Raw genomic sequence first — 20670 nt, forward strand, 5'->3', positions numbered from 1 at the left:
ACTCAAAGGCTTTATTAATACATTCTACAATATGCTCATATTTTAATTTTATCTATCTTTCCTTAGAAATTCTATTCATTCCATGGCAGGATTCACCCTTAAGGATTTCACCTAGCTCAGGGGTAGGCAACCTCGGCTCTTTTATGACTCATGGACTTCAACTCCCAGAATTCCTGAGCCAGCCAAGCTAGATGAAGGGAAAAGAATTAAGACAAAGGGAAAGGAATTCAGACCCGGGTCGATAGAGTTGTCCTGAACCAGCAGGGCAGCCTCGTCTCCAAAAGAACTCTGGAGAGTACACTGCCCGCTGAACTTTTATTCACCTCCAATATTACAAAGATTACATCAGTCTCTCACAACCAGGATACACAGAAATAATTGGATACTCAGGTGCTTATGAGATCACACAAAAACAAGATAGCATAAGATGTATGTGAAGTCTTTATCATAGCGTTTCCCAAACCTCCCACATGCCAGGCCCCCCTCCCAGCCAGGAGAGTGTGCTCTGCACTGAAGCTGCCGAGAGGCCCAACTAGGAAGGCACGGAAAGGCTGAAAGGTGAAAAGCCAAATTCTTGGGAGACCAAATTCTGGCCGTTCCCACAAAGCTGGCTCAGGAATTCTGGGAATTGAAGTCCATGAGTCATAAAAGAGCCGAGGTTGCCTACCCCTGACCTAGCTATACAATGAAAGGGCTCTACTCTTCTGTTCCTCATTTTAATCTTGTATTTTTCATGAATTGGCCTACCGAGAATAGAGTTGTTGTCAGAATATGGATAGACTGGATTGTCTTGTATCTGGCCAGACAATATACTGGCAGGAGGAATGTCTGGTGTTCCACCATTCAAAATCTAAAAGAAAATGAAAACAAAATAAAAGGCTTTATATTCAGTCTATTTTACACATAAAAGTCTAGCATAAAGTTAACACTTCAACGAAATCTATAACTGGCAATGACGGTATATTTCTATACATTTTTTTTTGTCTACATTACATAGCCATGCAACTTCCTCAGTAATTTGCTTTGTAGGTTTACCCATCAACTTAGTGTCAAAGAAGTCCTATTCAGGCAGAATACCAGTTTATTACTGCTATAATTAGAATCTGTCAACATCCAGCTTGAGAAACCAAATAAAACTCCAGGTTCATTCCGTTCCCAAAAATCTTATTATTTATTGAATACATTGCATGGTAATGTCGAAGCAAACTAACTCTGAGGTTCCCAGACACCAGTTCATAGAATTAAACAATATTTTCCCCAGCCAAACCCCCAACTTCTCACGTAGTCCATGTAGACAATTTCATTTTCTTATGGGAATTGTCCGCTTCCTTTCCACACCTGCTGCGATGTCCTTGGAAAGGTTTCAGGCTCTCACGGTCTTCAGTGGAATCGTAGAGGCTTCGTTTCTCCATCTAACCCATTCTAAAGCAACTCTTCCCCTCCTTACTCTAATGGCAAGCTGAAATGAAGACGCACGTAACTGCCAAAGTTTCATTCTTGACATAATCATTCTAGAGATTTCTAACAGGGAACCAAATTTGGTGAATCTTGCCTACACCCTATGCTTCATAGTTAGTAAGATCCTATTCACCATGTGAAAAATCCATGTGATTATTTCACTTATCAAACCTTGTCTTCAGAAATAAAATTGATTCATTATGTTACAAAACTTCACACGCACATGCTTACTGTAATATCATACTTCAAAAACAATGCTGTCACCAATATTACCCTTACACATATCCGAAGTGATGACACTACATTCCACACGATGCTCTATGTAGACAAAATGAAATTAGATAATTACATCACTTATCAAAATCAAATGTGACTGCATAAGATAGTGTGCCCTATCTTTTTAATTTCTGGGAAGTAGGAATCGTTTCAGGACTACATTATTTTAAATGGAAGAATGGATTTATTCTTCAGATGTAATGGCTACACCACATTCTTATATACTATTAGATAACCCATGACCTGTTGGGTCATTTCAGAGATATTGCCTTACATAACCAAGGAAGGATGACCAAGAACAAAAAAGCAGTACAAGTGGGAGCAACTTCTGACTTCCTGCCCACTTGACTGTGGCTGACCGTCCTTTGGCAGCTGATGGTGGGAGTGGTCTCTTCTATCTCTGGAGGACTAGGATGGGACTGGTCTACCTGATTCCCAGTGGCTGAAGAAGGGGCAGTCTACCTGCCCTCCAGATGGCCAGATGGCTAGGGCAGGCCAGTCTAGTGAACCTCCAACTAGTAGCAGAGCAACACTGAGGTGACTACAAATTTGCCAAATTTCAATTCAAGGAGAGTTATGGGACCCAGATTTTGGACACATTCCATAGTGTCATCATTTGAAGTACTTTGATTCAAAAATACTTGCCTTATGACGTACTGTTTCACCCAGTTAAAAGTTATAGGCATGAGAGTTTAGTAGCATATTGTGTAATGAAATATGGGAATGATCTCGGGAAAGGGGGAGAGATGCTGCCTAGCGAACAATCAGATAAGAGAGGCAGGAGCTGCCAGTGGCTTAAGGGTCAGAGAAAGAAACTCACCCTAATGGATCAAGCAGTTAAAAGTAGTGGGGGAAAGTTTGTTATTTTCAGACTGGTAAGATTCTACTATAGTAGATTTTCCGTATCTATCTAATTGGGTTTTCTGTTTGGTTTACCCAGGAAGGCCAACATATATAGACAGATAAAGCAAACAGAAAAGGTAGAAGAAAACAAACTATTACAATGATAGAATCAGGTTGGATCAAGCTGGAAAAAAGACAAAACCATTAAAGAATACTAAAAACACCACAAGGAATTAGAGACCATTATTATTGTAGTCGTCCTCATCATTCTCACCCTCATCTACTTTCTTTCAAAGATAATGATCTCATAGAGTTCCATAAGCTCTTGGTGAGCCCCTCTTATAGCCAACGTCTGTTGTTCTGTCCTTGCAGACCTAAATTTGAATCTATTTCAGCTTGTGAAAACTGGATAAAGCTGCATCATTAGGAAAGGAGTAGATCATTTATATTTCTGACAGCCGGCTGTTGCCCAATGCCCATATCTTTTTAACACCTTGTTATGCTGTTCTTTTACCTGATAGTAGAACCTGGTGAACAAAGTAGGTAACATTTTCTCATGAGGAGACCGTTTTCTCAAGGGAGAAGCTGGTGCTGAGTTGGCAAAGAGGTGGAGTCTTAAAAATAATAAAAATGGACTTGGAGAATGAATTGGAGGTATAAAGGCTGGCAAACCATGATGGACCCAACATTGGTTTGACAGTTGAAACAGGTCGATTTAAGAAAAAGCAATGGCAAATCAAAACGAGTAATTTTGGAACTGTTGAAGATTTCTTAGTTCAAGTGGACCCTAAACACACTTGAAGCAGAGAGGGGCAGGGCCTGGAGAAGACTGCCAAAGGGAAGCTCTGTGGGACAAAATCTACTCAGAAGATCACTATGGAGAGGAGAGATATCACATTCAACCAGCCAAAGAAAGAGAATGACAATCTGAGAAACAGAATGGCAGTTACCTTAATTGTAAAGTAATAGTAAAGTAGGAGGTAGGGATAGCATATAAGATTACTACTAGTCATATTTAGCCAACATATAGGATTGCATACATAGCAATGTAGATTTTACCAGAGGGAGAAAGCTTTATTTTGCTAGTACTGCAGAGAAAAAATTCTTTTAAAAAATTCTGTTTAGTCATTTCTAACTTATAGTAATATTATTTTGTGGCTGCTGTTACCAATTACAGGGAGGTGGGAGGCCAGAAACGAGTACTGTAAAGGAATGCAACTTAAAAATGAAATTATTTTCTGCTTGTTATGGTAAGAGAAAAGAGGGGGGGAAGTCACAAAAAGTGCATCTTGAAAACCCCAGGAAGCCATATTTCAATGTACCCCTGGTCACCCATTTTTTAATTATTTATTTTATTTTTAATTATGAGAGAATTCCAACGTCACATATCAAATTTTTATAAAACCCCTCTAATGTTTAATGAGAAGACTACTTCCCCAGCCAGAATTCTCCAACCTCAGGAATAACAATAGCCCACAAACCCACAGCCACACTCTGCCAGGAATTATCCAGAACCAAAGACATGATACAGGAGGAATGAAAGAAACAATGTAATTTACAAAACCAATTGTAACAATTGCAACCAATTCTACTGGGACAAACATCAGCTCAACTGAAAACCAGAATCCATAAACACCAGCTGGCAGTCAATTGCCACAATCCCAAATGCCTAATCGCTACCCACATTGACACCAAACAGCACCAATTCAATTGTACACTGCCCAGAGTCACATTTGGTGAAATGGGTGACCATATAAATAAAAAAATAAAATGCAGTTAGGTGATGGAAAGCGATAAACTTTGCTATATTTTGCCCTTCCTTTTTTTTACTTTAGATCCCCAGGGATATATTGAGATATTTTGGTAAATTTCTGATAAGATATAAGTAGCTTTATACTGATAATCACATAGCAGTGAGTAATAATTGAAAAACTTATTTTTTCTATGTTAGGCACCCTGGTTCATAGGCATCCTGTGTATACTATAAATATCTGTATCTCGTTCCACTGAACATTTAATAAGGAACTGATAGATCCACAGCTCCAGTTTTCTGGAAATATGCCACGCACACTTGAGGCTTTCTTTAATGATACCCACAAAGAAAATACTGTAACACGATCAATAGTTACATACTATTTCTACTTAGAGCCAGGATACCATTAACCACAATGTACTTAGAACCCTACCTCAAGTACATTTAATAAGCTCTTCAAATTTATAAATGGGTACTTGTCATTATTAAATCAGTTTTAATGGTACTCAAATTTGTTACCTATTATTGAAGTCTTGGTCAATAAGGGAAATTATTTCTATGATACGTATTTATTAGTACAGGTATTCTTTGTATTATGAAAGCAGTTTTGTTTCCTTTGAATGATGATCAAATTTCTGCTAAAGCTTGAATTCTGAAGCTTTCAATGTTTAAACTTAATAGATGGATTTATACATTTGTAGGGCAAAATATGTTCATATTCGTGTTTGCATTTAAAAGTTCTTTAAACAACTTTTAAAAAACCCACTTAGAATTATTATATTACTATGCCAGTCTATCATCTATTTCAACAGATTGCAAACGCTGCAATACATTCATTTTACAGATTTGTTATAATGGTTTGGTTAATTTATCTGGTAAAGTCTGACAATATAGCTTTTTTTTAAAAAAAAACAAAACCTCTTTTAAATTCTCCCATCTCACCTTTTTGCCTCCTGGTGATGAAGTGTCAGGGGGAGGTGTGCTGGTCATGTTCAAGGGGCTGGAGCCACAGCTTGAAGGGGAAGATCCTCGTATCCTGTTACACCAACGTCAGCCAAATTAAAAAAGGCACAAAAAATTAAGTCATTTTTTTAGGATGACATTATCACAACCCCCAAATTATAATCTGAAACCCTATATATGTGCTTAGAGTTTTGGAGTTTACACACAATTAAAGAATTCTCTTTAGTACATTATATTTAGAAAATATTCCAGTAAATCATAAACTCAGTTTCTAGGCTGCAGTTTCTAGACTCACATTGTGTTCATGGTGGGACAGTCATAGCATTCTTATCAGGTTTTAGGATTAAGTTTTGGATTTTTATCTCCTAAGAAACATGGCTCTAATTTGCTATGTACTGTACATGCCTGGATATGGCAAAAGGAAAATAAAATTGGCAAACAAGCTACATTTCCAGAAGTTCAGTCTATTTTGCCTTTCTGTGATTACTATGATTTAGAACAGGGATTCCCAACCTGTGGGCTGCAGCCTGGTTGTGGGCCGTGGCCTGCTGGCCAACTCCTCACTTGCTCTAGTGCCATGGATGCGGGGTGCAAAAGGAGGCTGTCACCGTGCCTCGGGGCATGAAAATGGGCCACTGCTGTGCCTCAGGGCACAAAAACAGGATGCCACAGCAGCGCCTTGGGGTGTGAAAATGGAACACTGCTTCCGTGCCTTGGGGCACGAAAATGGGCACTGCCGCACTGCAAAAACAGACCACCACAGCACTGCAAGGTGCAAAAATAGACACCACCATGCCATGGGGTGCAGAAACAAGGCGCTGCGCCATGCAGGAATAGGGCAGGGGTAGTGAGTATCATGCGGGTGCTAAAACCACTCAGTGCATGCTTGCGGCCCCTTGCGCGCACACGTGCATGCACGTATATAAAATGCTTCTTCCTCCCTTTTCCTTCGGTCGGCCAACTGACGAAAGTTTGGTGACCTCTGATTTAGAAGGCAATATGTTGACTACTGTTCATCATAATCTTGGAAACTGAGAAATTGGATTTATTAAACTTTTTCCACAATTACTGCTTATTTATTGTAGATAAACCATCCTAAAATATTTAATAATTTTAATAATTTTAAAATATGAGCTTTTCCTTACCTATGAATTTCCATTATTTCTTCAGCAATCATCCTTCCAATTTTACCAGCACCAGCTCTTGTTCCACCTGGAATACCAGGAACTGTGGGAAGGGCCCTTTTTGGACCACCTTAAAAAGATTTTCCAAAAAAAAAAAAGAAAGAAAATGCAATTAAATAAAAAGGGAAAGAAAAAGGACACACAAGCTAATATACAGTATGCCTGCAATGTACACATTTATTCTGAATATAGGTAGTTTTCGACTTATGGCCACAACTGAGTTCAAAATTTCAATTGCTAAGCAAGACGTCAAGTGAATTTTCCCCCATTTTATGAACTTTCTTGCTACAATTGTTAAGTGCACCTGGCTTCCACATTGACTTTGTTTGTCAGGTTGCAAAAGATGATCACATGACCCCAGGACACTGCAACCATCATAAATACATGCCAGTTGCCAAGCATTTGAATTTTAATCACATGACCACAGGGAAGCAGCAATGGTCGCAAACGTGAAAAACAATCATAAATCACTCTTTTCAATGATATTGTAACTTCAAATGGTCACTAAACAAATTGTAAGTTGAGGATTACCTGTACTTGCACCTCCATACTTCAAATACCCTTTGCAATTGTTTTAATTCTATTATATTTTTTCCCTTTGCTTTCAATCTCATCTTATTTCACTAAACATTAATTTCAATGCAGTTAAGTTGTTCTAAGATTACATGAAGAGTAAGGTACTGTGTGCTTTATGCCTAAAATGTGATTTTAATATATTTCATGGTCACTGGCATGCATTCCTACGGAAAGCCTGATCCTATTAATCCTGATTCTTGAGAGCTGTTCAGTGCATTTTTATGCATTTTCTCTTTCATTGTAAGAGAAATCTCTTAAAACTCAGATGATGTTTTTCCAGGGATAAAAGTCCTTCTACCTGTTGAACAGAACTAATTTCTATTTCCTGCTACAATTCTTATGTTAATGATATTCAATTTTCATTAAATGGCGAAAAATTGAAATCTTTATTTTTTTTAAAGTTGATCCTACCAACCACTTTTTGTGGGTAGCCCCTGGTGTACTTATGCAAAGTTAAGTGCCTGTAAATAAAGTAACCTTACAGCACGGGATTTAAAAGATTGCCCTGGGATACAAAGTCATTTAATGGGCTTTTCTAGCCAACCTTACTGCATTTCACAATGGGTTTATAGGGCACTGCAAGCCTCTTACAGGAGGAAATCACTGAAGATGAAGAACTTTCAGTATCTCTATTGTTAAGATAGAGAGCCTTGGTGGAGCAGTGGGCTAATGCCTCCTTAAGTAACACCAGCTGCCTGCTATTAGTGCAGGTTCGCATCCCACCAGGCTCAAGGTTGACTCAGCCTTCCATCCTTCTGAGGTAGGTAAAATGAGGACCCAGATTGTTGGGGGCAATTAAGCTGACTTTGTAATAATGCCGCTGGGGGGGGGGCGAAAGCCCTAATAAGCAGGCATATACATAGAATGAAGGCTACTGCTAAGCTTGTAAGCTGCCCTGAGTCTTCGGAGAAGGGTGGGATATAAATGGAATTAAAAAAAAAGATACAACTGAGAAATGCAAGCTTATTGACCAGTTACAAAATCTCCTTCAAGACACAATTTTCTTGGCTATCTTCCCACATGCCTAACATACTAGGCACACATACTCCATGATTTCTTCAGCAACTCCACATGGCTGGGTTTTATTTGGGAGAAACTTCTGCTCCTCTTTCAGTATGATGTTGCAGAGGCTACTTCACTTGATTCCAAATCATCACACCTGAACATATATATATCTAAATATACCCAGCCATTTTATATAACTAAGTACAAAATCCCCTTCATGGATTACTGCCTTGTCGTGGCGAAGGGGCTTGCGTAATTCAATGAAGCTATGAGCTATGCCGTGCAGGGCCACCCAAGACGGACAGGTCATAGCAGAGAGTTCTGACAAAACGTGATCCACTGGAGAAGGAAATGGCAACCCACTCCAGTATCTTTGCCATGAAAACCCTATGGACAGTACCAAAAGGCAAAACGATATGACGCTGGAAGATGAGCCCCTCAGGTCGGAAGGTGTCCAATATGCTACTGGGGAAGAGCAGAGGGCTAGTACTAGTAGCGCCAGAAAGAATGAAGCGACTGGGCCAAAGCCGAAAGGACGCTCAGCTGTGGATGTGTCTGGTGGTGAAAGGAAAGTCCGATGCTGTAAAGATTTTTTCTCCATAGGAACCTGGAATGTAAGATCCATGAATCAAGGAAAGCTGGACGTGGTGAAACAAGAGATGACAAGACTGAACATCGACATCTTAGGTATCAGCGAACTAAAATGGACAGGAATGGGTGAATTTAATTCAGATGACCATCAGGTATACTACTGCGGACAAGAATCCCTCAGAAGAAATGGAGTAGCCTTCATAGTAAATAAAAGAGTAGGAAAAGCAATACTGGGATACAATCCTCAAAATGACAGAATGATCTCAGTTCGAATCCAAGGCAAACCATTAAATATCACAGTAGTCCAAGTCTATGCCCCAACCACCGGTGCTGAAGAGGATGAAATTGACCGGTTCTATGAAGCCCTACAGCACCTTATAGAACTAACACCAAAAAATGATGTCCTTATCATCATGGGGGATTGGAATGCTAAAGTAGGAAGCCAAAAGATAAGCGGAATAACAGGCAAGTTTGGCCTTTGAGTACAAAATGAAGCAGGGCACAGGCTGATAGAATTTTGTCAAGAGAATACGATGGTCATAGCAAACACTCTTTTCCAACAACCCAAGAGACGGCTCTACACATGGACATCACCAGACGGTCAACACAGAAATCAGATTGACTATATGCTCTGCAGCCAAAGATGGAGAAGCTCCATACAGTCAGTAAAAACAAGACCAGGAGCTGACTGTGGCTCAGACCATGAGCTTCTTGTTGCAAAGTTTAGGCTTAAACTGAAGAAAGTAGGGAAAAGCACTAGGCCACTCAGGTATGAATTAAATCATATCCCTGTTGAATATACAGTAGAGGTGACAAATAGATTTAAGGAATTAGATCTGATAGACAGAGTGCCTGAAGAACTATGGACAGAGGTTCGCGACATTGTACAACAGGTAGCAACCAAAACCATCCCAAAGAAAAAGAAATGCAAGAAAGCAAAATGGCTGTCTGAGGAAGCTTTGCAAATAGCTGAGGAAAGGAGGGAAGCGAAAGGCAAGGGAGAAAAACATAGATATGCCCAATTGAATGCAGAATTCCAGAGAATAGCTAGAAGAGATAAGAATGCCTTCTTAAATGAACAGTGCAAAGAAATAGAATAGAATAGGGAGGACCAGAGATCTTTTCAAGAAAATTGGAGAGATGAAGGGAACGTTTAATGCAAAAATGGGCATGATAAAGGACCAAAATGGCAGGGACCTAACAGAGGCAGAAGAGATTAAGAAGAGGTGGCAAAATTACACAGAAGAACTATACAAGAATGAGCTTAACATCCCAGATAATCACAATGAGGTGGTCACTGACCTCGAGCCAGATATCCTAGAATGTGAAGTGAAGTGGGCCTTAGAAAAGCTGAGCAACAACAAAGCTAGTGGAGGTGACAGTATTCCAGCTGAGCTGTTCAAAATCTTAAAAGACAGTGCAGTAAAAGTGCTACACTCAATCTGCCAGCAAATTTGGAAAACTCAACAGTGGCCACAGGATTGGAAAAGATCAGTTTACATCCCAATTCCAAAGAAGGGCAGTGCCAAAGAATGTTCAAACTATCGCACCATTGCACTCATTTCTCATGCTAGTAAAGTCATGCTTAAAATCCTACAAGCTAGACTTCAGCAGTATGTGGATCGAGAACTACCAGAAGTACAGGCAGGATTTCGAAGAGGCAGAGGAACTAGAGATCAAATTGCCAACATACGCTGGATCATGGAGAAAGCTAGGGAGTTCCAGAAAAACATCTACTTCTGCTTCATTGACTATGCTAAAGCCTTTGATTGTGTGGATCATAACAAACTGTGGCAAGTTCTTAAAGAGATGGGAGTACCAGACCATCTTATTTGTCTCTTGAGAAACCTATATGCGGGTCAAGAAGCAACAGTGAGAACTGGACACGGAACCACTGATTGGTTCAAAATTGGGAAAGGAGTCCGGCAAGGCTGTATACTTTCGCCCTGCCTATTTAACTTATATGCAGAGCACATCATGAGAAAGGCAGGGCTAGATGAATCAAAAGTTGGAATTAAGATTGCCGGAAGAAATATCAACAACCTAAGATACGCAGATGATACCACTCTAATGGCAGAAAGTGAAGAAGAACTAAAGAGCCTCTTGTTGCGGGTGAAGCAGGAGAGTGCAAAACTTGGGTTGAAACTTAACATTAAGAAAACCAAGATCATGGCATCTGGCCCTCTCAATTCCTGGCAAATAGATGGGGAAGAAATGGAGGTAGTGACAGATTTTATTTTCCTGGGCTCCAAGATCACTGCAGATGGGGACTGTAGCCAAGAAATTAAAAGACGCTTGCTCCTCGGGAGGAAAGCCATGGCAAATCTAGACAGCACACTAAAAAGCAGAGACATCACCCTGTCAACAAAAGTGCGTATAGTCAAGGCTATGGTCTTCCCAGTTGCAATGTATGGCAGTGAAAGTTGGACCATAAGAAAGGCTGAGCGCCAAAGAATTGAGGCCTTTGAACTATGGTGCTGGAGAAGACTCCTGCGAGTCCCTTGGACTGCAAGGCGATCAAACCGGTCAGTCCTAGAGGAGATCAATCCTGACTGCTCTTTAGAAGGCCAGATCCTGAAGCTAAAACTCAAATACTTTGGCCACCTAATGAGAAGGAAGGACTCACTTGAGAAGAGCCTAATGCTGGGAAAGATTGAGGGCAATAGAAGAAGGGGACGACAGAGAATGAGGTGGCTGGATGGAGTCACTGAAGCAGTAGGCGTGAGCTTAAATGGACTCCAGAAGATGGTAGAGGACAGGAAGGCCTGGAGGAATGTTGTCCATAGGGTCGCGATGGGTCGGACACGACTTCGCAGCTAACAACAACAACAACAAAAAAGTACAAAATGGGCAAGGTTAGGTTTTCAGAGTACTATAACTCAGTTGCCTGAAACAGCAGATAACAATAATTACTAGTAAAAATGTGCTTTGAATTTCAAGTGTCTCTTTGTTGTTATATCAACAAGCTGCTAACCTTAGGCAGTAATTCCTGGGAGGCTACAGATCTTGGATCAGACTGAGAAACAGTTATTGGAAATCAGCTGAAACACTATGCATTCGACTTAACCAATAACACTGGAACATACATTTATGAGCTACTAACGATATTAGTACTATTTGATAACACAAAAGTAGCCACTTGGAGAGATGCTTAAAACATCTTTGGGTTCCTAGCTAGCTTCTTACACTGAAGCTTTCTTGATTATTAAAGGAACAATAACATTTAAGGATCTTAGCATAGAAAGGGAAGTAGAGAGAATTACTGTATTTCCACTATCTAATGTTATAGTTAGAGAGAGAAAAATCTCCTACAGTAGGTTTTTGCATATTCACAAGTGATTCTGTGCCAGGGAGACATTTCAAGTTCTTTTTCCATTTATGCAAAATCCAGAGAAAATCTTGTGAATCTGTATCTCTGTTTATATGCAGGCAAGGACAGCATGTATGTTCTTCCTTCTGTCAAAAGTTTGTAGTTAAGTTTGGTCTGGTGGTTAAGGCACCACCCTAAAAAACGGGAGACTGTAAATTCTCATCCTGCCTTAGGCATGAAAACCAGCTGGTGACTTTGGGTCAATTATTCTCTCTCAGAGCAGCCAACCTCACAAGGCTGTTGGTGTGGGGAAAATAGGAGGAGGAAGGAGTCTTATGTATGTTCATCACCTTGAATTATTTATAAAAAATAATACAACTAGAATATAAATCCATAATATAGATCCAAAATAATGGTTCTATCCACCATGCATTTAATTTCATCATGTGCTAAAGAAAAAGGACAGCATGGGGCTTTTGGTGGAAAACATCCACCACCCTGATATTTCGCTTTATATTCCACATAATTTGTTATATTTATTTTTGGATTAGGGATCACTTTGGGCTGTCACCCCCATTGCTCAACTTTCTTGACATTTCCTAGCTTTTTAAATTTTCCCCTCCTTGATACTTCTTCAGCTTCTTGAGTGTGATACGGAAGGAACACATAGTTACAGGCTTGAAATACATATTAAGCATTTCAAATTGCACTAAGTTCAATAAAACAAATCAAAAGAAGTTTGTTACAGTCTTCTAATTACCTTCCCCTGCTTGGAGTACACTATCCATGCTGTGAGGTGAAGCTGCTAGTTGTGGAAAAGACGTATCTCCACTATCAAGCGTATTAGCACTGGGGATTCAGAAGAAACATAAATGCATCATTTTATGTCACTAATTATTTAGCATAGCAAAATACTTCATTTTGTCAGCTTCGTTACTGTGCAACATATAAATTGTTGTGGATTCTTATCAAATTTAGCAAACTTGATACATAAAAGGCAGAGTGAACTATATTTTTTTTTCACCAAGAAAAGAAAAATACGTACGAAACCACAGTGTTCGTTGAGACAATATATTCTACTTCTTTGGTCCAAGGGTTCATGAAACTGAACCAACAACTCCTCAGTGTAATAAAAGATCCATCTTTGACTTTAAACTTGTAACAGTTAGTACTAATTTTCTCTCTCGACTGTAAAACTGAAAAAAAGACAAAAAGGATCAGGTTTGTACAACTGTCTTGTGTGTGGTACAAGTACAATGGTCATATTAATTTTTCCCAAGGTTCTTAGCTCATTTTTCTAGTCAGGGGGGAAAAATCTGAACCATTTGGCTACTTTACAGATAACATTTTACCTTGCCGATGACATTCTGCAAGATGTCCTATATCATCTTGATGAAAATATTCATAACATGATGTACCTAGAAGCTCCTGTGGTAAATATGCCAAAATTGCAGTCGCCCTAAAATAGAGAAATGCTTCACTGTTTCTAATTAATTATGCAGAAATTAGTATAAAAGTAGAAAGAAAATCAATTTGCTGTTTTCTTGTATCTTTAAGAGACACTAAACTACAGAAATTGGGATGTGACTACTTCAAAAATTAATATCTGTTGGACAATGTTCATAAATTAGGCTATTATTGTTATGCTACAGTCCATAAGGAAATCAACAATTCTTTAATATACTCAATTTGTTATGTAATACCCTGTCATAAAGTCATAAATTATTATGACAGTTACGCCTGAAGAAAATCAGACTGCAACTAGAATATAAAAATTCAAATACACTGTTTTTGAAAGGAAAACTCAAATTGGGAGTTCAGTTATAAAGAACTCAAATTCTTCTCTATAATTAATAGCACATGCAACAAATATAAATGATGGTGCTTATAGCTCAAAATGAGAACCATTTTAGAGAACACAAAAAACAGTTAAAAACTGAGCTACATAAACACATACACAAACAGATAATGTGCCCTAACACAGATGTGATGGAATATGTACACAACTTAAAATATATAACTGTAGATTGGGGTTTGATTATTGACAAAATTTATTTAAAATTCTCAAGACAATCCCTGCAACATAATGTGAAAGTGTGTTTGTGTGTGTATAAAATACGTTTATGTGCATATTCCTATACTTAATAGTCTTCAGTCTTGTACATATGCCTGAAATGTGTTTCCCCATCTTTAATTTGCCTGCTATATTTTGCTATTAGTAATACTGTCTTCTTTGTTACCATTATATTGGACATTTTTATAAGCAAATATTCTTTTGGCAAGAATATTTTATGACTAAAACTTTAGATACCAATTTTTAGCAATTGTATTTCATATAATTCCAATCAATGTTACCAAGTATTTTAAACCTTGCTGTCATCCTAAAAAAAGAGATTACTTATACAATTATATACATTTTAAATAAACATTTGTCTTCCATTAAACTTGCACAATATTAGATTCTTATTTGGTAATATAGGATACCACCACCAAATAGAAACATACGAACACTATGGTAAATGTAGATATATTAAGTTTTTTTGAGAAATTCTTACCACATAAGATTTATATAGTTCAAAATATTAATAACCTAGAGTTCACCCACCAATTCTGCAGTGTACATAAATTTAAGAATGCAATGTAGTACAAGGAATTCTTATACAAGAATACATGAGTTATGAGAAGGGCTCCAAAATGAATATATTCAATGCTTATGTCATTTCAGAGTGAAAGCAGCATACATTCTATTTTTAAATAGAATTTTGTGACAACATTTAAAAGAGTTTTAAACATTAACTAGTATTTTATACTCAGAAATGTATCCTAAGGTGTATCTTTATTATGTTATGACAATAAACCAAAAGTCATTCATAGCAAATACATAAAACAGCTATATACCATTTATACAACTGTAGCTGTGATAATGCTAGCGTGATAAAAGCATTGCCCAGAGCACTTTGTAATGGGGACGCGGTGGCTCAGTGGGTTAGGACGCTGAGCTTGTCAATCAGAAGGTCGGCAGTTTGGCGGGTCGAATCGCAAGTGCCGCGTAACAGAGTGAGCGCCTGTTACTCATCCCAGCTTCTGCCAACCTAGCAGTTCGAAAGCATGTAAAAATGCAAGTAGAAAAATAGGGACCACTAACGGTGGGAAGGTAACAGTGTTCCATGCGCCTTTGGCGTCTAGTCATGCCGGCCACATGACCACGGAGACATCCTCAGACAAGCGCTGGCTCTTCGGCTTTGAAACGGAGATGAGCACCGGCCCCTAGAGTAGGAAATGACTAGCACGCATGTGCGGGGGAACCTTTACCTTTACCCATCTTGAAGAACCTGACTATGCAAAATAGTTTTTTTCATTTCCCCACACATAACCATGTTATTATAATCTGGTAGAACTAATCTGCAACTTTATCATTCAACAAGGAATCATTAGGGAGATTTTCTAATTTGCTGATTTGACCTAAGAGCATTTTACTTGATTAGAGCAAGCTAAGGGTGGCTTCCATTTACCCTCCACATTCCATGAAGCTGAATAAAGTTCAAAAGATATTATGGCAGAAAGGTCTGTGTAGCAATAGCTAAGCAGAAAATACCAATAATCTTTTAAGCTTTCTCTGAGCAGGGAATGCTGGATATACGCCAAGGTCCAAGTAACTGGTTTAGCTAGACTGACTACATTGATTTTAACTGGAATTCCTTGGGTATGAGAATGTTTATTTTGTTCTCTACTCCCTTTACCGCAATAAAACTTTTATTTATTGTGGATTGGTTTAACACTGGAATTTTGTTGGTTTAATTAAAAAAATTCTCATTAAAAGCTTCCTCATGAGAAATGCAACAGTTATAAATACAAATTAGCTGTGTTTTGTATTTCTGGATTTTGGTTGGGACAATCCAAAGCATCTTCCTCTCTACTTTTTTCCCTATGGCTGCACTGGAAAGTGAAGAAAGAACTCAGAATTTCAGCCTGTCTGGTAACAATCTGTTGTAATTAATTATTGGGGACCTTTGAAATAAGGGTGAGGTTTTAAATTATCTTCCCTCCCAGTACACATACTGTACACATACCTTTCTTCAAAATAATCTCAGCTCCTACCAATCTAGAGTTAGGTTGCATATACTGGCATACAGTATTTTTTATTTTGCTTTTTGTTTTATTTTGATTTGGTTTGGTTTTTTTTACAAAATACCAGTTCCAATGCTCTCAGCAATACATCTGGCATTGGCTTAATACAGCTATTGTTCGGCTTAACACAACTGCTGAAAATTAATTATAGCTGATGCAATAAATTCAGCAGCCCCTTGCATTCTAATTAATTTCCTATACTTTCCCCTTTGGAAAAGTAAATAAACTCATTAATAGAACCTTTTACTCCCTCCTACATAATTAGAATAGCATATAGAATAACAAGAGTTTGAAGGGACCTTGGAGGTCTTCTTGTCCAACCTGCTGCTCAGGCAGGAAAATTATAGAGAAACAGATATCAAAGGAACTGTTTTTAAAATCTAGTAAGTGCATTTTACAATCTAATTGAGGACTGTATACTTGTATCTCTTAGACAGAGACCTCTCATGACTCTGGTGATAAGGCCTGTGTCAGCTGATGCTGCACTGTGAAAGGATAGCCTCACTTTGGCTTCTTGTACTATATTGGGAGTTGGGCAGGGGAAAGTAGCTCAAAGTTCACTTCAGCACAGCAAAGATAGATTGTGCATTGTGCCAGTATTTCCATTCAGACATTACCACGGTCATCATTCAGCCAATTGTCAATATTTTTAAGGATCTTTTTTTTCCAAGTTTGCATTTTATGTTACAAAGGGTAAACAAATTAGGATACTCGGTTCAATTATATCAAAGTGCTGAAGTATCTTGCAATTTGTTCATCATCATACAAACATTATTGTTGCTTCAAACAAGCCACCTATGGTCATCTCAAAAGAATAAGAATTATTGTCCTCAAAGGAAGAATTAAATGCTGTTCTTACCTCTGATCTACAAATACAAATTTGCCATCAATTGCATGTCGTGAAACATATTCTGTGGGTTTAACCCTGATTTCTCCATTTAACGGTTGCGGAACTACATGAGGATGTAAACGTCCGATTGCAACAAGACAACTTAAGTTACAGCCTTCATTGTCAGGCTCATTGTCTTCATCTAGACCCATTTTTGTTGGTGGCCAGCTTTTTAAATATCCTGTGCTGTGGATAGTACAAAAGCTTTTGCGATCTGCTACAAAACAAAATAAGGTTAAATAAATACGCAAACAAATACATTCACAGCTTGGAATCAAGAGAAACTGCGTGTTATAAACCAGTAAATGGAGACAGAGATGGGGTCTCTAGGAAGAGAGCAATGGTAAAACACTTCCAAAAAATCTTGCTAAGGAAATCGCAAGAATTAGTTCAGGCAGTTCCCAAAAGCCAACACTAACTCAAAGGCACCAGAAAGAAAAATACAAACAAAATAAACTTTAATCAGCACTGCCCTTACACTTGATTCGGCGGCCACAGACATGCTATTGTTCTGAAGCCAGGAATAAACCATCATAGTTGACAGATTGCCCTAGTAAATCAATTGCTAAAATTGAATGGGGATGAATTCTTGACCGTGTCCAGAACCACAGAGTGTCATATTATGATTATTTGTTAACAGGCCTTCTCGGCATACTGCCTCCACTTTCGAATGGAGCTTTGATTTGTGAGCTACCAACACCAATATTTTTAGATGACTGTTGAAGACCAATCTCTTCATCATTCTCTATAATGAAGATGTAGTTATGGGTTTTGTAGTTATATATTTTAAATGGAATCCTATTTTTATTTCACCTGCTTTGCATTTTGTGTTTTAATTGACATTTTACTTAAGAAAACAAGCTATAAGTTATAACTGTTCTTGAATTCAGTATGTGAATTCATTTAAACTGAGATGATTTTAAGTTCTATTCATAAACCTAAGGTGTTTTTAAATCATATCAGCATGGAAAACCTATCCTGCATTCAAATAAACATTATAGTTATAGTTATATTCTGCTTTTAAATTTTGATTGAGTTGGTATTTTAGTCTTAATAAATACCATTTGAAAGATGTTTTTCTAGGACACTAAGGAAAACTGCTTTCCCCAATAGCTTTTCTTCATTCAATACACAGGCTGGCATAAATCACAACAGTTAATTGCCTTTATCTATATAACACCAAATAATTTACCGTAGATTTTGCTGGATTTGTTGCCTGGGTCTGTAAAAAATAACTGTTTATCCTACTTTGTATACAAATATTGTATCACCTAATGCCACTTAGAGCTTCATAATACCTTTCTTTTTAGAACAGGTGGAAGGAAAGTCTTTGTCTTCTACTTTCACTGAGGGTCTGTTGCATTTCATTCTACAAAAAAATGATCGTCTTGCTCCAGAACACAGTCGTGATGGCCCAGGTGTTATATCTGTTTTGACTGGAAGTCCAGCTGCATGAAGAGAAAAAGTATTAATTCCAAACTGTTGAGTATGTCTGATCCAAGCTTTCATTTTCAAGTCTACAAACTCTGGTTATGTTTAGTTTGAGTTATATTTTAATGGGAAACAAAAACAAATCCCAACAACCTTGTCCTAGCCCCACTGTTTATCCCACCTTTATTAATTTATGTAATTCATTAACAATTAATCAATTAGTTATAAATATTAATAACAGAAAACTTCAGAATTAGTATAGGACTATAGTTCACAAAAGTTCCAAGAAGAATCGTAACTAATTATTATTCTAGGTTCTGCTACACATGGACTTAAATTTGTCTGAAGATTCTAGCAGGACAGCACAGCTCTCAAATAGCCTGGACTGAAAAAGTGGGATAACTCCTCTTATTTGAGATTGCTGGGATCTTTCACCAAAGGGCACAGTGGGAGGGACACACATGGAGCAGTGAGAGAGGAAGGGGACAGCCAGATCAGCCAAGTCAATCCTGGTGATCAGTGGGGTGATAGAGGTTTCAGCCAGATCAACTGCACATCCGATAACTAATATTCATTCTAAGGCTATAGCTTGTTGTTGTTGTTAGTCGCGAAGTCGTGTCCAACCCATCGCGACCCCATGGACAACATTCCTCTAGGCCTTCCTGTCCTCCACCATCTTCTGGAATCCATTTAGGTTCACGCCTACTGCTTCAGTGACTCCATCCAGCCACCTCATTCTCTGTCATCTCCTTCTTCTCTTGCCCTCAACCTTTCCCATCATTAGGCTCTTCTCCAGTGAGTCCTTCCTTCTCATTAGGTGGCCAAAGTATTTGAGTTTCAACTTCAGGATCTGGCCTTCTAAAGAGCAGTCGGGGTTGATCTCCTCTAGGACTGACCGGTTTGATCGCCTTGCAGTCCAAGGGACTCGCAGGAGTCTTCTCCAGCACCATAGTTCAAAGGCCTCAATTCTTTGGCGCTCAGCCTTTCTTATGGTCCAACTTTCACAGCCATACATTGCAACTGGGAAGACCATAGCCTTGACTATACGCACTTTTGTTGACAGGGTGATGTCTCTGCTTTTTAGTGTGCTGTCTAGATTTGCCATGGCTTTCCTCCCGAGGAGCAAGCGTCTTTTAATTTCTTGGCTACAGTTCCCATCCGCAGTGATCTTGCAGCCCAGGAAAATAAAATCTGTCACTACCTCCATTTCTTCCCCATCTATTTGCCAGGAATTGAGAGGGATGGATGCCATGATCTTGGTTTTCTTAATGTTAAGTTTCAACCCAAGTTTTGCACTCTCCTTCTTCACCTGCAACAAGAGGCTCTTTAGTTCCTCTTCACTTTCTCCCATTTAGAGTGGTATCATCTGCATATCTTAGGTTGTTGATATTTCTCCCGGCAATCTTAATTCCAACTTTTGATTCATCTAGCTCTGCCTTTCTCATGATGTGCTCTGCATATAAGTTAAACAGGCAGGGTGACAGTATACAGCCTTGCCGGACTCGTTTCCCAATTTTGAACCAATCAGTGGTTCCATGTCCAGTTCTCACTGTTGCTTCTTGACCCGCATATAGGTTTCTCAGGAGACAAATATCATGGTCTGGTACTCCCATCTCTTTAAGAACTTGCCACAGTTTGTTGTGATCCACACAATCAAATGCTTTAGCATAGTCAATGAAGCTGAAGTAGATGTTTTTTCTGGAACTCCCTAGCTTTCTCCACAGCTATAGCTAGTATAAGATAATATTGATATATTAAATGACCATGTACAGTCTTTTGTAATTAGAAAAAAATCTCAACTTTTTTAAAAAACTATTTACTGTTATAAAGTATTTTTACTGTGTACTATCCCAAAATAAAATAAAAATAAAAGTTGGATAAACTGCCCAAGTACTCACTTTTTGCATCTATGAGCCTTTCCCGTGGGGCAGTATCTGAAGAAGAGAGTTGTTCCTTAACTTTGGCAATATCTTTAGGATGCAGGTAATCAAACAGGCTCTGGCCAATCAGATCGTTCTATCAAGAGAAAATACATACAACTAGCAAAGTCATTATAATCTGCTACGATGCTTTCAGCAAAGAAAAGCATTGGTTTCACTAAGTTTCTTGATATTCAAAGTACTGGGAAAATAAAATATGATTGCTTAATATAATTTGTACCAAGAATAGGCTAATTTATTCATCTGATTTTTATTCTTTTAATTTTGAGGGCCAGAATGATGAAAAGAAAAGAAAATATATCAAGAAAAAGACAGCTGACCAA

At 38.4% G+C, this 20670-nt stretch overlaps 1 protein-coding gene across 4 annotated transcripts in view; it reads right to left on the bottom strand.

Annotated features, from left to right (window-relative positions):
• The window catches only part of BMAL1 (basic helix-loop-helix ARNT like 1), a 52158-nt gene that overhangs the window by 1139 nt on the left and 30349 nt on the right, over positions 1-20670 (bottom strand). For 2 of the 4 annotated variants that reach the window (XM_083366854.1, XM_083366853.1), the window contains exons 10-18: positions 20306-20423; positions 18275-18424; positions 16947-17193; positions 13312-13418; positions 13005-13155; positions 12720-12808; positions 6439-6547; positions 5273-5366; positions 748-850 (exon numbers count right to left, since the gene is read on the bottom strand). In XM_083366854.1, coding sequence (XP_083222980.1) covers positions 748-850; positions 5273-5366; positions 6439-6547; positions 12720-12808; positions 13005-13155; positions 13312-13418; positions 16947-17193; positions 18275-18424; positions 20306-20423 — 1168 coding nt within the window. Of the gene's footprint in view, positions 1-747; positions 3192-5272; positions 5367-6438; positions 6548-12719; positions 12809-13004; positions 13156-13311; positions 13419-16946; positions 17194-18274; positions 18425-20305; positions 20424-20670 lie in introns of all 4 variants that reach the window. The other 2 variants (XR_014492982.1, XM_083366855.1) reach the window with 2 other exon arrangements.

The sequence above is a fragment of the Vipera ursinii genome, assembly GCF_947247035.1.
Source record: "Vipera ursinii genome assembly, chromosome: 1".
NCBI lineage: Eukaryota > Metazoa > Chordata > Lepidosauria > Squamata > Viperidae > Vipera > Vipera ursinii.